General features: G+C 40.5%; 1 protein-coding gene across 1 annotated transcript; it reads left to right on the top strand.

The window, feature by feature from the left end:
• The first annotated feature begins 11,382 nt into the window (after positions 1-11,382).
• On the top strand, positions 11,383-16,726 carry LOC102701271 (probable sulfate transporter 3.4). Its single transcript, XM_006655717.3, has 10 exons — positions 11,383-11,858; positions 11,959-12,007; positions 12,108-12,315; positions 12,428-12,665; positions 14,509-14,616; positions 14,730-14,846; positions 14,975-15,101; positions 15,196-15,759; positions 15,857-15,933; positions 16,030-16,726. Exons 1-10 carry the CDS (start codon positions 11,460-11,462, stop codon positions 16,165-16,167), a joined length of 2,025 nt encoding a protein of 674 aa, XP_006655780.2. The 5' UTR covers positions 11,383-11,459; the 3' UTR covers positions 16,168-16,726.

Genomic DNA, 16,726 nt, shown 5'->3' with positions numbered 1-16,726 from the left:
TATTTTTATTTTAAATATGTTGTTTGGCTTACGCTTATAATAAGCAAAAGGACGCGCCGGCCCGCTCGCCGTCGGCAGCTGATGAAATCGGCAGAAATTAGTAATTTTGCACGAAAATAGCGCGTGCGTTGTGCAGGGACCGGGGTGGATGCGGCGCCGATCGACTGCTCCTGCTACGTTACGTACGTGGTGATCGAGAGTGATGTGGATCACAGCGACGTGTTGGGGGTTGGGCAGGTTAATTCGGCCACGGTTTACGTTGTGTCGCCGTCTGTCCGGAGCCGATATCAGTTAGCCGCGTCTTATTTTTTTCATTTCTGTTTATAATTATAAACTAAAATTTAAATTTAAAGTTTTTTTCTCTAAAGTTTATTTTTTAATACTGAATTTTAGATCGCTAAGAATACATATATAAAACTTTTATTCATAGATTATATTTCGTTTATAAATATACCGTCGATCACACCCCTAATCTATTAGCTAGGTAAAATCGCAATTTAGATCCATTTTGCATATGTTGATCGCCGTGCGTGCGTGCCCGGCGGCCGGCGGATGTGTTGCGACGACGTATCATATCGAAATTCTCATGTATCCGGAATCCGCGGCGAGCGATCTTGTCGACCAACCAATATTCGGCCAAGCTCGATCACGATCAATGGCGGAAAACCTTCTCGCTTTCCGTCTGATGCATCGATCACTCCGTGCTGGCCCAGCCTGTGCACGCACTATTACATGTACACTGCGTAACATGCTACAGGCCACGACGAACCAGCTCCATCAGTAATTCAGTACTGTGATGTGATGCGTTGCCTTCCTCGAGCCAATTAACTTATTATTAGCTTTTTTTTTCAACTTGTTCTGCACATAACATTGTGTTTTTAGGAATTTATATATATTAATTATCATCTCATATTTCTAAAATAGATAGATATATCCATAGCTGGAACAGCCAGCCTAATCAAAGAGAAAGAGTATTAGATGAGAAACTTCATCTACTTTTAAGTTGACGTAAATCTCTCATAATTTCTAATACAAGACTATTTTAAATAGTAATTTTATTATCTATACCATTAAATAGAGATCAGACAGTCGAATGTTTGGCCACTAGGGTGCTGCGCCTGCACTGCAGCGACCATGCATGTTACGCGGGAGATCGATCGGTGATAGATTCACCTAGCTAGTTACCTATATAAGCTTTTTTCCTGGCGATCTGCAGAAAGCAACTGACGAGCTCCTCTCGTCTCTCTGGCCGCAAGCTCCAGATCTCGGCCTCCAGATTGTGGTCTACGGACGGGCAGCCCTGCAGCGTGCATGTGTGTGCTCTCTCCTGCTGCAGAGCTGTCCACCCACCTGCTACTGCTAGCTGATTTGATGCGAGAACTGGCCACGAAGAATAATAAAGTATGCGAGAATGATTAGAGCAAAATTGTGATGGGTCGAAAAGAGAATGTGTGTGATAAAATTAAATAAAAAATAATTGTAATTGGCTAAAATAGATTTGTAGAGAAATCATTCCATTTTGAATAAAAGGTGGGTGGCAGAAATAAATTCATTTTGGGATGGAAGGAGTACCATGTATTTAGATTAGGACACTGTTTGACTTCATTCAGTTTTTGGCTATGACACTGACTACTATTCTCCTTTTAGAATATAACATCATACAAAATTATAATAAGCTATAAAACTACCAACAAAGAAAATAAACTCATAGAAATTTTAAAACTAAATGCTGAGAGCCATTTATTTTCAAGAGTGCACTGGATTAATGAAGTCAATAGTGTTATATATACCAAAATAAGATATGTATGGGATTCGTTAGAGATGGTCAATTTTGATTTGACTTGTAGCAGGATAGCCAATATCTTTGCCTTGCAGCTAGAGCGGCACACATCTCAGCTTGTTTCATCGTCAGAGAGATCGATTCATCGTCGATTACGTCTTGCTTAGTCACGAGTTAATCACATCACAGCAGTATATACTAGTAATAAGTTGGATCTACACAGCTGACAAAGTTGCAAACTAATGGATGCAGGACAAAAACACACAAAAATGATGGCACCTTTCCTTGTTGTTCATGGCGCATATGTTCCCCTGAACATGAGCCATCCATTTTCATTTCTTCCCAACACCTGAGCCATCCAATTGGTGGGCTAATCATTACCCACATACTATGCTAGGCACAGAGCTCCGATTTTTCTCTAGGTGAAACCATGGCTACTAAGGATCTACCAAGGATATTCCTTTCACATCTGGAGGGTGATTGTTTGGCTTTTTTCTGGTATATTTGTAAACGAAATATAACTTGTGTAAAACTTTTATATACATATTCCTAGTTATCTAAAATATAAGACTGAAAAATAAACTTCGATGAAAAAATTCTAAAAATCAACTTAAGATTAAAAATTCAAAGTTTGACTTATAAGTATAAGCAACAGCGAAGAGATGTGGCGCTGAAAATAGCCATGTCTTTGCAATCCAACAAAGGCAAGAGTTTCTTTTCCTTTGGTTCACAAAGAACGAAGCATAGTCAAATACAAGATGAAGTTAATCTTTATTTCTTTTTTTCTCATACATGGATGGAGAACAAACTTTGGAGTTCCACACAATTACACAAATGATTGTTGTTGGAGTACTCTTTTAGTGTTGTCCCCTTATATTCGTTTGACCCGAGCAGAAACTGCATTCAGAGAACCATTATGAATTCTATAAAAAATCAATCAAGTTAGAAAATTAATTAATTTGCACAACAAACTGAACAAAGAAATATTCCATAGAGTACTATTAGTTCTTTTGGTCGTGTAACATGTAGTACAAACAAAAACGTACTTTCACATGCATCCCCAGTAGTGGTTAAGATGGTGAGTATATATTCAGGGATATTATTGTGTGGTTAATAAATCGCACTAATTAGCTAGGGTGCATGGATTTACCTCAAGATTTTCTTCATATTCCAGAATTTGATTCTGTGGTCATTCTATGTTACCAGGTGCTCAGATAAGATTATAACTGCTCTACACATAACTCTTGTTGACAACTTCACAAATGATGATTACCGGGTAAATTCATAAAAGGTCTTCATTTTATAAACTTTAAGTGCACCGTGCTATATATTCTTTTGGGGAGAAAGTCACCCTATGTTTTCGTTTTTGCTTTTGCTTATAAGTTAAAATTTAAATTTTTAACCTTAAATTTGGAGTTGATTTTGAATTTTTTTTCACTGAAGTTTATTTTCCAACGGCTTTTAGGTGGCTAACAATACGCATATAAACTTTTATTCAAAAATTATTTTTATTTAAAAATATGTTATTTCATAAAAAACCAAACGATCAACTCCGGTACGTATTCGGAGGCACGATAAGCTCATACACAATATGTTTCCTTTATAAATATAAATATGCTTCCATAGCATCAGAGGAATTGAACCAAATGCTCCCCAAAGTGCGGGTACGCATACCAACGTAACTTGCACGCTTGCACTTTTAAAATCGATGGACAATAGTGATAGACTAGTGATAGACGTAGGATTTGAATCACGTAAAGTTGTGTCTGTACTCTCTTTGTTCCTACATATAGCATTTGTCATGGTTGATCATCACTATTTCTAATTTTGAACCGTAATAATTTAAACGAATGAATGTAATTAACAAAAGATTAGTGCATATATTTAGTATACAACACGCTTTGACAATACATTATTTTTTTAGTATGTATTAAATGTTTGCAAAAACAAGTGATTAACGTTGAAACGTCAATAATAAATATTTAGGAAAAAGTGAATAATTTATAAGCGCATATGTCATCTGCTACACTATGTATTCCACCTAGGGTTTGTTTGGGGAGCTTTAAATTCTGAGAAGCGGCTGCTTGGTACCCAACTTCTGAGAATCTGGAAAAACTCTTAAACCCAGCTTCTCCAGCTTCTGTATTCTTAGTTCATTTTCTAGAATCTATAACTACAGATTCTTAGAAGCCGTGAATTGTTTGGGGGCATAACTACAGATTCTTAGAAGCCGTGAATTGTTTGGGGGCAGCTTCTGGCAGAAACAGCTTTTGGGAAAAGCTGCAGCCGGGAGAAGCTTCCCCCAAACAGACCCTAGTTAGCACACATTCAAAATGTTCTCTCGTTTCATATATTCTAATCTTCTTTAAATTCATGTGTATGCTAAGAAATCTAAGCAAATACATAAAACATATACATAGATAAATCTAGACAAAATAAAAAAAAATCTTATAATATAAAACAAAGCGAATAGCAATACTTTTAGATTAAGTAGGTACTCCAAAAAAAGATTGAATTTTTCTCTCATTGCTTATCAGCAGCAACATACCAAGGGATCAATCCATCTAAGCTTGTAGATCGAGATGCTGCCGATGCACTGTGGCGAGGACCGGAGAACATTGAAAAGAAAAGAGAGAGCCGACCTGTCACCGGCGACGAATTAGGCGAATCCAATGCAATTCCGAGGCTTTGAACGACCTACCCCTGCCACTCGCCTCGCCTCGCCTACCACTCGCCGCTTCCCCTCCCAAAAGCAAAGGTGACCATCCCATCGAATGTTCGAGCTAACAAGACTAACAAGACAAACGATATATTTATAAATAAAAAATTTATAAATAAGAATTTTATATATGTATTATTATCTATGTAACATATAGAATAACATACTATGATGAAAACTTCTAAAATCTGCTTTAATTTTAAAACTAAAAATTCAAATTTTAATATATAATCATAAACAGAAGGAAAAAAACGGAATATGGCTAAAAATGACTCCCACAGTAAAGCAGATTCTCTCCTCTCTTCCCCTACATCTACATACCCAATGCACCGTCACATCGCCGGCCGGCCGGCGACCGATCGCCTCACTGCTCGTCTCGCCGATGTGTCACCGCGTTTCGCCTCTCCTTTATTTTTCTCCTTCTTTAGCTACAGCTATAGCCATACAAGCTTCTGCTCGCATGAATTCATGCGTGCCATGCTCAAGATTTGTTTCTCTCCATTTTTTTTTCCAGAAACACAGTAAAGACCATACTACGGCACACGCGTAAATCTTATCCCTACGAGTATTTCCGAGACCGATGGGTATATCTTTAGCGGGTTAGGTTCGTCGTATATATACTTGTATCGGAGGATTCGATTTTTTAGATTTGACATGGGTACTCGCATTTATGTCTTGAGTTATTTTTGGGGTAAAGGCAATATTCAGAAATTCAGATGCTGTGATGCATGACATTGCATTGATCCAGACGTAGTGCATATATGCATGCTATACTACTCCAGGGACGTATATGATCAGGCGACGGCATTCGGTTCAGTAGTGCAGATGATCGACTAGTTGCTGTATAAGTTGCTTGTCTGAAACGAAACGAATGGTATATGTAGAAAAGGAGACGATTACGTACAGATACGTGCAGCTAGCAATCTTAGGATTGGATCTTGGGACCGATCGATTTAAATTCAATGGACCAACATCACCGTCTTTTCGCTTCTGCTTATACTTATAAGCCAAAATTTAAATTTTTAACATCAATTTTAGAGTTAACTTTGAGTTTTTTTTAATCGAAACTTATTTTTCAGTATTGGCTTTTAGATCATTAAGAATATATATATGAAAGTTTTATTCATAAATTAGTTTTTGTTTTGTAAATATGTCGTTTGTTTTTTCGCATGAACTAGCTTAGCATTCAAGTTCATGCGTGCATTTGTTCTGTTGGTAGCTGGCCTAAGCTACTCATCAGCGATCTCCCGGCATGATGCACGAGAACCATATTCTTGGAGAGTCTGATAGAGATCGATCTGTCGAAAATGATGCATCACCTTTCAGTGATGACACTGATTAAGATAGCTTCAGGTTCAAGCCCGATCCAGTCGACGTTGCTAATATATATCTTGGAACAAATTATCATCATCAGAACCCAATCTTTACAAGCAACATTGATTTCATAGCCCAGCATATATGTGAATTTGATGCATTGCGTGATGATGAGATGTATCTTTCGAATCTTCAGTGCCATGCTGCATGGTCGAGCAGTAGACCTAACTAAACCTGTCACTCACTCACTCGCTTTGGTCCTGTTTAGTTTCTAAAAAGTTTCTCTAAAAACATCGCATCGAATATTTGGACACTTAAATGAAGTATTAAATATATATGAACACTAAAACTAATTACACAGTTATAGGGGAAATCGTTAGACGAATCTTTTGAGTCTAATTAGAACATGATTAGCCATAAGTGATATAGTAACCAGCCTGTACTAATGACGGATTAATTAGGCTCAAAAGATTCGTCTCGCGGTTTCTAGGCGGAATCTAAAATTTATTTTGTAACTAGACTACGTTTAATATTTTAAATATATAACCGTCCGTGTTGATGTGATATTCCTTCCAAAAATTTTTGCCAACTAAAGGTGGCCTTTGTGTCTTGATCTCTGTGTTTGTGTGAGTGGCATTTCAGCTCAGTGTAGTACAGTACATGATCAGATCGTGTACGCGTCGGCCGATCGATCCAGACCGTTGATCAAAGTACACCATCGTTGACTTGAAAAGGCAGGGAATGTGTCTGCCTGCCTGTCACCGTTGACTCTGCTGCTGGTTCATCATTTATTCAGTCAGTGGCAGGTGCAGATCAGACAGCAAACGAACGCACCATGCAAGCCTGATTGCGTGAAGCATGCAGTGCAGTGCAGTGATCGATCGAGCTTGATCTCCATCGCTCTCATATCTGAAGGAAATGCAGTGACTTTCCAAGATGCAAGGGTTGACAAGAGGACGGAGGATATATGGAAGAACAGAGTCAAACAGGTTACAGGTCCATGGTCTGATGTACATTTGAGAGCAGAGTCAACACGCCTCAGGAATTGACAGCTTTGGGATGGTTAAATTTCATGGTTTGCTTGTTGGCTTAACACCTGTGAATTCTAAAGTTAATTGTAGAGCTGTTTTGGGTTTTTTTTTACCATAGTATCTCTAGCCTTGGCTTTAAAACTGCGAATAAAATTAGGATAAAAGTATGACTTGTCAACTGTAGATCAACCAATAAGAAGATAATATCTTAGAAATGTTTACATTTTCTTTTAGGGAAGACTCATCCTAGATTGTCTCGTTCAATCTCACATGTCTTAGTTTTTTTAACATAGTATAAATGAGAACAATCGTATACATGTGTTACAATGACGGAGACAAGTGGATGCCAAGGACTTGGCCCCTACAATAATTTTTTGATATAGTCATCTAGTTTATTACATAACTAACCCTAAATGATAATGTACTAATCCCCCTCAAAGACTCTTAGACCCCTTCCATGTCTAAATCCTGGCTCCACCGTTGTGTGCATACTTATCCCTTATAAATGCGCATACATACACCTTTCTATAAGCACATTCGAGAGATTAGGCTCATATATCTTGATATTGACAAAACCATCCTAAACACCTTTGTAGACTGTTTGATCACCTATCACTAAAAGAATAAATAGTCATTTTAGTCGATAATGTGAGCATTTGTACTGAGTCGGAGACACCAACCTAAATAACAAGGAAAATAACTAACTGAAGTTCGCATGTCTCATCTTATTTGATTCCACCAATCAAACACTATTTGTATATCTTAGATAACAATGAATTAATGTGATCATGGAAGAAAACTAAACTCAACTTGTCTTTTGAAAAAATGAACTGAACTGCGATGTTCCTTTTGACAGTTAACTATATCTAGCTGCATGCCAAACTATAGAGTGAGTGCCCTAATCCTAACACATGAGGTTTCCTTTTGACTCCAGAGTCCAAAACACATGCAGTTAGCCGCAAAACAATCCACTTTAAATCTCTTAAAGCATATAATCTCTCATCTTTCCACTTTATGTACTGTAGTTAGATTGGTCGTTGCTTGCATGCTTAAGCAGTCAGTTCAGTTCTTCAAATCTGCAATTCGATCTGCTGTTCAGACGCAGTTAATTAATCTGTTTCTCGACGCACGCCTGATACAACCGATTGGATTAATATAACCAATCTTCGGTCATACAGATCATTAATTCGTTGGTTTCAGAAAGGAAGATCATCAAGTCGATCTTGTTCATGCGAGAAAAATGTGACGGCAAAAGATTCAAGGCTCTTTGAGCAATTTTACCGTCCTTAAGAATGTACTAAAATTTTAGTGTAAAGGTAGTATCCCTTTACGCTAAAATTTTGGTACCTTAGTACCTACTCAAGAACTGTAAAATTGCTCGGGCTGAAAATATAGGAAAAAGGGGGAATAAAAAGCTTTGATCTTTTGATGTTTTTCTTTCACTAACAGAAATAGAGTAAAAGAGATTAAATTCTTACAAAAATCTCCAAAGTTTATTTCAACTGTTAATATGAAATTTGTTGCCTAAGCAAACGTGCCAAGTGTCAACTAACTTGAGAGACAAGCTCATATTGAGAGATTCTCATGGCCATGTGAATTAAAGCAAAGAAACAAGCGTATCTGTCACTACCTAGTTTGTTTTGGTTAAGTTGGGTAGTGTTTGTCAATTGCCATCAAACCTTTATTAATAGATAATTCTATTTTTGCAAGGATTATTAATAGATAACTCGACAGCGATCTTTTTCCTACAAAAGAACAGAACTACACAAGCCACCAGCAGTTAGCTGGCAGAATACAAAACATGTGAAAAAGCCAGGAAAAAAGAACAGATTTAAACAGAAGAAACACACAAATCAGCTTCTATTACTGCTCAATTAGCATTTGCTAGTTTTGGTTTCTCCACTTATATCCATTTGAAGGTGCATTAATTGCTGGCCGACAGTTGCCAACGGCCTCTAATATCACATCTTCACCACAATTAGGGCCAGCAATAGGTGCTATATATGCATTAAGTTGGTGATAGATTCCACTTGCTGTTCTTGCTCTCTGCATTCAAAATTTCTATCAAGATTTGCAAGAAAAATTTGGGGCATCCTACCACTGGCATAGCAGCATAGGCCACACTTTGGAAGAAAGAAAGGTTTGGCTAGGTTATGGAGGAGTCCATGGATGGTTGGAAATTCCACTTGATTTTGTAAGTGGTAGATTTGCCTTATCATTGAAAAAATATATATTGTTATGATCATGGTCTCTTGGTGCTCCTGTCACAACTGATGGCCCAGAAGCTGCTAGATTAACATGTGTCAGGAATGTGCAGCTAGGCCGGTATATATATATGATTGCAATTGATCACTTTACCTTTGGTGTAGGGTCACCATTGCATGATACTATGAATTTGTGATGTCTTCAGTTCAAGTTCTGATGTAAACCTAGTTAGCCAAGTGAGTTTTGAGAAGTTTTTTGTAGAAGAATGTTGTTGCAGTAGCTCAAATAATGTTACAAATTGCTCTCAAGAATGTGAAGTGGATATGATTATTCAATGCTGTCCATAGATGTCATCTCTCTTAGTAATCACCTCAGAGTACTATTATGAAGGAACAAATCATTCTTTACATGAAACCTTCATAGAAAACCCTCCAACTTAATGAAAATCATGAATATTTATTTACGAGGAAAGAGCCTGTTTATATTGTCAGGTGAAGTTTTCGTCAAAGTTTGGTTGCATTATGTATCGCATTATAAGTGGTCCTCATGAGTGTTTTGCAGTCGAGTTTATCTTTAATTTGTGGCTTTACTTTGATAGAATCTCCAGGCGACATGAATAATTCCATGTTTTACTACTTTATCTCCCATTTCCAATAGATTATTAAGATTTGGAGAGTGAATTTCTTTATTGGTCGCTTTATTTACTCCACCGAGCCATTTTACCTTCAAAAAAGAGGAAAACAGAACATTTCCATTTAGATTTCTCTAATACTAAATTAATTAAGGAAAGGGTTTGCTCATACAAGTTCCAAATGCTTTTTACCTTGCCGCTGACGTGGACCCACCTACGGGACCAAAGCTGGCATGCCACATCAGCATCTCCCCTCAAACACCCTTAGCTTTTCGTTTATATTTATGCTTATAAGCCAAAAATTAAATTTTTAATCTTAAATTTAGAGTTTATTTTGAAGTTCTTTTTATCGTGGTTTATTTTCTAGTTTTAAATTTTAGATAAAAGTTTTATTCAAAATTATTTTTCATTTGTAAATACGTCATTTTGCTTATTTCTCCAAAGATGTAAAAAAACCAAAATTGGCCTCAGAATCATCCATGGCGACTGGATATACACAACCGTTAAAAATGGCCACCCCACTGATTTACAAGTGATTCATTCAGAGAATTTATCCCACCAATTCCATAGACCTATTCAGAATCCATTGCCCAAATGAAAAATAAAAATATGAGCAATTTTACGGTCCAACAAAAAGTAACAAAAAAATACCTCGCGGTACCAAATCGTTTCTAATCATTGGATCTAACAACGCACATCCTACTCAACTATCCAATGATGAGAAATGATTTGGTACCTCGAGGTACCGGTACATCGGGATACTTTTTGTTGGACCGGAGCAAATCTCTAAAAATATTAACTTTCAACCCAGAATTATTTTTCCCTTTTCAGATTTTACATGAATCAACCAACTGGTTCCTCTTGGAGACGCTAGTGGTCGTAATTCGCAGGGAATTTTAGAGGGAAGATATTTGTATTAATGTAAGAATATAGATTCGGGTTTAAGAAAGAAAGAGAGTGACCATCGACCGTAATTCTCGCAGTGGAAGATTTACGAATCTTGTTGCAGCTTATCTCTCTTAGCAATTTTGCTTGAGCTATGATATGTCCAACTCATGCTTGTTACTCGGCTTTATATGGATGCTCACTAAAATCACCTTTTTGGGTAGACTTTTCTTCTCATCCCATTTCCCTGTTTAACATGTGGAAACAAGCTAATATTTTGGTAAAAATACATAAAATCTGGCTTATAATTAATATTCACTCATATAATAATAATAAAATAAAACATATCTAAGTTTTCCAAAATACTTAAATGGGTACATAAATAGTATTATGTATGTACATATCCCTATAAAAGAATTATGGTTTTTAAAGAAAGTTATCTTTACTCAAGTTATCTTTTCGAGGACGGTACAATTATCCTTTAAACAAACCACACGACAAGTGTTAAGAATTTTAAATCCTTATAATTTTGAAAAGGTTAATGGTACAATTACCCCTTAAAAAACCACGCGACAAGTACTATGAAATTTTAAATCGTGATAAAATTTTTGAAAAGTTTGAAAAATAGTGACAGGGCAAATGTTTGGGTAGGCCTTAATTAGTTAGCCGTAAGGGAACATGTGTCCGAAATGCGAATATTAATTAAATGGAGGCCAGTAATAGGATTCACCTAAATTAACCCACACGCGCGCCATCTTCCCATCTCCCGCGCTTTCGCTTCGCCTTCCCCCCTATAAATGGCGCGCAATCCTCCTCTTCCTCCGCCCAACCCCTCAAGCAAACCAACCGAGCAGATCGCCTTCCCTTCCTTTCCTCTGCCGTGCCGCCTCCGACATGGTGGTGAACAACAAGGTGGACAGCCTCTCGTACGACGTGGAGGCGCCGCCGGCGACCCCGGCGGTGGTCTCTGCCCCGCCGACGCCGCGGGGTGAGGCGGCGATGGTGATGATGACGCCGCCGGTGGCGGCGGCGGGGAGCGTAGGGGTGGAGGTGCACAAGGTGTCGGCGCCGGAGAGGCGGTCGACGGCGAAGGCGCTGCGGCAGCGGCTGGCGGAGGTGTTCTTCCCCGACGACCCGCTGCACCAGTTCAAGAACCAGTCGTTCGCGCGGCGGCTGGTGCTGGCTCTCCAGTACTTCTTCCCCATCTTCCAGTGGGGCTCCGCCTACGACCTCCGCCTCCTCCGCTCCGACGTCATCTCCGGCCTCACCATTGCCAGCCTCGCCATCCCCCAGGCACGTCACGTCCATCGTCACCTCACATGCCATTCCCGAGATTCCTATGCCGACGAGCTAGCTAGAACTGACCACGTCGCCGCCGCCGCTTTCTTTGCAGGGAATCAGCTACGCCAAGCTCGCCAACCTGCCTCCAATCATTGGCCTGTGTGAGTAGTAACTGAAATGATCATGATCCGCCATTGATTCGAGCTCATTCGCTCGCGCGGTGAATAGTGTAATGAACTAACTGGTCGATCGGGTCTGCAGATTCGAGCTTCGTGCCGCCGCTGATCTACTCGCTGCTGGGGAGCTCCCGGGACCTGGCGGTGGGGCCGGTGTCGATCGCGTCGCTGGTGATGGGCTCCATGCTCCGGCAGGCCGTGTCGCCGGACCAGGAGCCCATCCTCTACCTCCAGCTCGCCTTCACCTCCACCTTCTTCGCCGGCGTCTTCCAGGCCTCCCTCGGCTTCCTCAGGTCACTACCACCTCACCTCATCACATACTGTTCCATTGATTCGACGACGACGACGAAGACGAAGACGAAGCTAAGCTAGGTAGCTAACCGATGGCCGGTCGATCGATCACAGGCTGGGGTTCATCGTGGATTTCCTGTCGAAGGCGACGCTGACGGGGTTCATGGGCGGCGCGGCGATCATCGTGTCGCTGCAGCAGCTGAAGGGGCTGCTCGGGATCGTCCACTTCACGTCGCAGATGGGGTTCATCCAGGTGATGCACTCCGTCATCAAGCACCGCGACGAGTGGGCGTGGCAGACCATCGTCATGGGCCTCGCCTTCCTCCTCGTCCTCCTCGCCACGCGCCACATCGTAAGCCCTACCCCACCCCACCTAGATGCTCTCCTAATTTAATTTAATTTGCCTATTTTCCTCCGCTTTTATTTAATTGTCCATAAATTACAAGGTAATTTTATATCAGTGCTAATTAATTACCATTGCTAAAAGTAGAAAATCCTAGGTACGAAAATGGGTAGCGCTGAAAATAGTAAGAGAGGTTTCGGTCGGAGCCGCAGTTAACAGCCACACGTACAAATAGGTAGGGATGCAAGTGGAGTGACCTATGTACCTGCCTATAGTCCCGTTTTAGCAGGCTAACGGAGTAACGGCCATGCTCGTAAGATTGACCAGTAAAAATGTCTATAAATAGATTTATGTGCAAGCTCTCTAAATTTTCGGATAATTGAAAGAGTACAAAAACACTTTCGGCTAGGGGCCGTTGTAAGTAGGGTTACATGGTTATTGTTAGTTAAGTAGTCGGCAAATTTTTTTTAATGATTATTTGACCATGGTTAAAGATATACATGTAGCTTATCTAGTAGCTAGGAAAGATAGTATGGCCAAAAGGAAAGGTGGTGATTAAAACCATTAAAAGTGGAGTTCATGGAGGGGCCCAAAGGGTGCTTGCCACTAACTAGGAATTTGACTCCACTCAGTTAAACTAATAGCCAATAGTTAATGGAAGGGTGAAGTTAAGCTATCTCCAAATTATAGGGATCTCATAATGCAGGGATATTTTGATCTCTCTTTTTTTTCCCAAAGGAATTCCATTCACACAATTGATTGTTGCGAAATTCGAATATCTTACTTTATTAGTTGCGTTGATTTCTTAATCAGGGGATCACATAAAAGTTCCTCAATTTTTTCAAACCGTTTGAACTTATGTAAGCAAGTATAGTACTACTTTAGGGAAATCTAAAAACTTCTTTAGACTTACTTAATAAATAGTTGCCATGCCAATAAAAGCTCTGTTCTTTATGCCTAATATATGTACCTTCCGAGATATCTGAACATTAGACTGACACATGGTGTCAAAAAGATAGTGTTTTGGCGCGTCACCAGAAGAACTTAAGGTTGTTAAATTGCATAATTGTGAAAGAAGTTTAAACTAATATTTACTCCCCTTACACTTGTAGAAAAGCACCATTTCTTTTAGTAATTAATTAACCAATCGTGCGTACAAAGCAAATGTCATGAAGCACTCTTAAACCAGCATGAGCATTAGTATCAGTTTGGATGTACAACTAACTAAACAAAAAAAAACAAAGAATGTTTTATAGCTTGCATTAGTCTTAATACGATTAGACCATATGCATCAATTAAAGTAAGGCTTGTGTATGGCTTTAGAATCTATTCTAGTAAAGTCATTGTCAATTGGAACCTTTCTCTTTTCCCTTCTGGGAAGAATGGGTCTGGTTTGGCCTCTGGCGCGTCACCTGTTAAGCAGGTTGCTCACATGGTCATCTCTGTGATTTTGGGGGTCTTTTCAGTCTAAACAGAATGATTGATAAAAACCTCCATTAGACGGTTAATGATTTTCCTCTGAGATAAAAAGTAGTCATCTGCTTTGGAATTATGCCGTTCCTTACCTGGAATGATTAAAAGTGTCAATGCGACAATTCCACGGTCATTGGGACCATTTCAGAACAAATCTTCAGAAGATGTGAGGAGATGGGCCCTGATAAATTAACATCTTTCCACCTGAATTTTGTCATGTGTGATTCGAAATCTACTGAATTCATTAGGTGAATATTTTTTTTATTTATGATTGCTTATAAAATTTTTACCTACTGATTCTTCAGTTTGATGTATACAATTTTCTCTGAATTTTGATGCAAGTATGCAACAAGTAACAATTTTCTCTGAATTTTTACAGAGTTCCAGGAATCCAAAGCTTTTCTGGGTGTCAGCAGCTGCTCCACTGACATCAGTGATCATCTCTACCATCATCTCTTTCGTCTGCAAAGCTCATGGCATTAGTATTGTGAGCATCTTTTTCTACACCCTTTCTGAATCTTTGCTACTTCACATTCAGAACATGAGACAAGCATTAGTTACTAATCCATCTGTAAATACCATTTTTTGTGTGTTACACAGATTGGCAACCTCCCCAAGGGATTGAACCCTCCTTCAGTGAACATGCTGACCTTCAGTGGCTCCTATGTAGGATTAGCCATAAACACAGGAATCATGACAGGCATCTTGTCTCTCACTGTAAGACACCAGCATCCAAAAAAGACTTTTCTTTTCCTTCTAAAAACACAATCTTTTCTGTAGCCTGAATTACTGCAACATGGTGAGTTTGGTCTGAACATGAGAAAAAAAAATGACTGAATTTGCAGGAAGGAATAGCCGTAGGCAGGACATTTGCATCCATCAACAACTACCAGGTTGATGGAAACAAGGAGATGATGGCCATTGGTGTCATGAACATGGCAGGCTCATGTGCATCCTGCTATGTCACCACAGGTTCGTCAGTTACACACCACACAAGCTTCCTCTGAATGCATCAATGGTGGTGGTAGATGATCGCCATGGCTCACCTTGGCAACGATGGATGCAGGATCGTTCTCGAGGTCGGCGGTGAACTACAGCGCCGGGTGCAAGACGGCGGTGTCGAACATCGTGATGGCGGCGGCGGTGCTGGTGACGCTGCTGTTCCTGATGCCGCTGTTCCACTACACCCCCAACGTGATCCTGTCGGCGATCATCATCACGGCGGTGATCGGCCTCATCGACTTCCAGGGCGCCGCCAAGCTCTGGAAGGTTGACAAGCTCGACTTCCTGGCCTGCATGGCCGCCTTCTTCGGCGTCCTCCTCGTCTCCGTCCAGATGGGCCTCGCCATCGCCGTCGGCATCTCGCTGTTCAAGATCCTGCTGCAGGTGACCCGGCCGAACATGGTGATCAAGGGCGTCATCCCCGGCACGCAGAGCTACCGGAGCATGGTGCAGTACAGGGAGGCCATGAGGGTGCCGTCCTTCCTCGTCGTCGGCGTCGAGTCGGCGATCTACTTCGCCAACTCCATGTACCTCGTCGAGAGGATCGTGAGGTTTCTCCGGGAGGAAGAAGAGAGGGCTCTCAAGTCGAACCAGTGCCCTGTCAGATGCATCATCCTCGACATGAGTGGTAAGCACAAACCTCTCAGAAAGATACAATCTTGATCAGTAAAATCAGTAGCTAATTATTCAGTAAAATCTGACAAAGAAAATCGGTGAACTTGCAGCTGTGGCAGCGATCGACACGAGTGGCCTGGATGCACTTGCAGAGCTGAACAGGGTCCTGGACAAAAGAAACGTCGAGGTAATTGAAAATGCTGTTCTTGTCAGTGAGTGAGTGAGTGAGTGATCAGATTGTTGTCAGTGACAGTGAGTGATTAACACGAGCTCATTTTTGCAGCTGGTACTGGCAAACCCGGTGGGATCAGTGACGGAGAGGCTGTACAACTCGGTGGTCGGCAAGACGTTCGGCTCGGACCGCGTGTTCTTCAGCGTCGCCGAGGCCGTCGCGGCGGCGCCACACAAAGCGCAGCCCTGACAAGAAGCAGAAATTTCGCTCGCTATACCATTAGTCCAGCAGCAGAAGCAGAAGCAGAAGTGCTCTGACCAGCAGAAGCACGGTAGAAGAAAGTGCTTCTCGGAGGAGGCTAATTAAGAACTTAATTAAGATAGAAATCTTAAATTAGAAGAAGAACAAGGAGAAGAACAAGTCAAGGGCTCTTTAATTTGTTGGTGTGTTCTTGTGTTGTGTTTAACTAGGGAGGGGTTATGATAGGACAGGTGGAAATAACTCGGGTGCTCATCTCTTCTGATCGAATGGAAGAGTTTTTGAAGAATGTAACCAGAATGTGATTGGGTAGTTGTTGCAAAGTAATGGTTAATGCCATTGGGTTTTGATCTAGCCCACTCAATTGATCAGGCTGTGCCCAGGCTTCAGAAGTTCAGACATCACTTCTGTCTGAACTTTTTGCCATCTGATATCCACAAGCTTCCATTCTTTTTTTCCTCTCAAATGAATGGCACAAAATTGTTCGAGGATAAGACCATAATATAATGCATAGCACGAGGAAAAAAAGGGTTGCATTATACTGTACCAG

This window comes from Oryza brachyantha, chromosome 6, assembly GCF_000231095.2.
Source record: "Oryza brachyantha chromosome 6, ObraRS2, whole genome shotgun sequence".
Lineage (NCBI taxonomy): Eukaryota > Viridiplantae > Streptophyta > Magnoliopsida > Poales > Poaceae > Oryza > Oryza brachyantha.
The sequence above is the reverse complement of the archived record's forward strand: the minus strand, read 5'-3'. Positions and strand labels throughout refer to the sequence as shown.

Excerpts from the sequence above, each read along its gene's own strand:
- LOC102701271 (XM_006655717.3), top strand. The coding sequence starts at position 11,460 with ATGGTGGTGAACAACAAGGTGGACAGCCTCTCGTACGACGTGGAGGCG. Across the intron at positions 11,859-11,958 it reads CCAGCCTCGCCATCCCCCAG|GGAATCAGCTACGCCAAGCT; the intron begins GCACGTCACGTC and ends CTTTCTTTGCAG. Across the intron at positions 14,617-14,729 it reads AAGCTCATGGCATTAGTATT|ATTGGCAACCTCCCCAAGGG; the intron begins GTGAGCATCTTT and ends TGTGTTACACAG.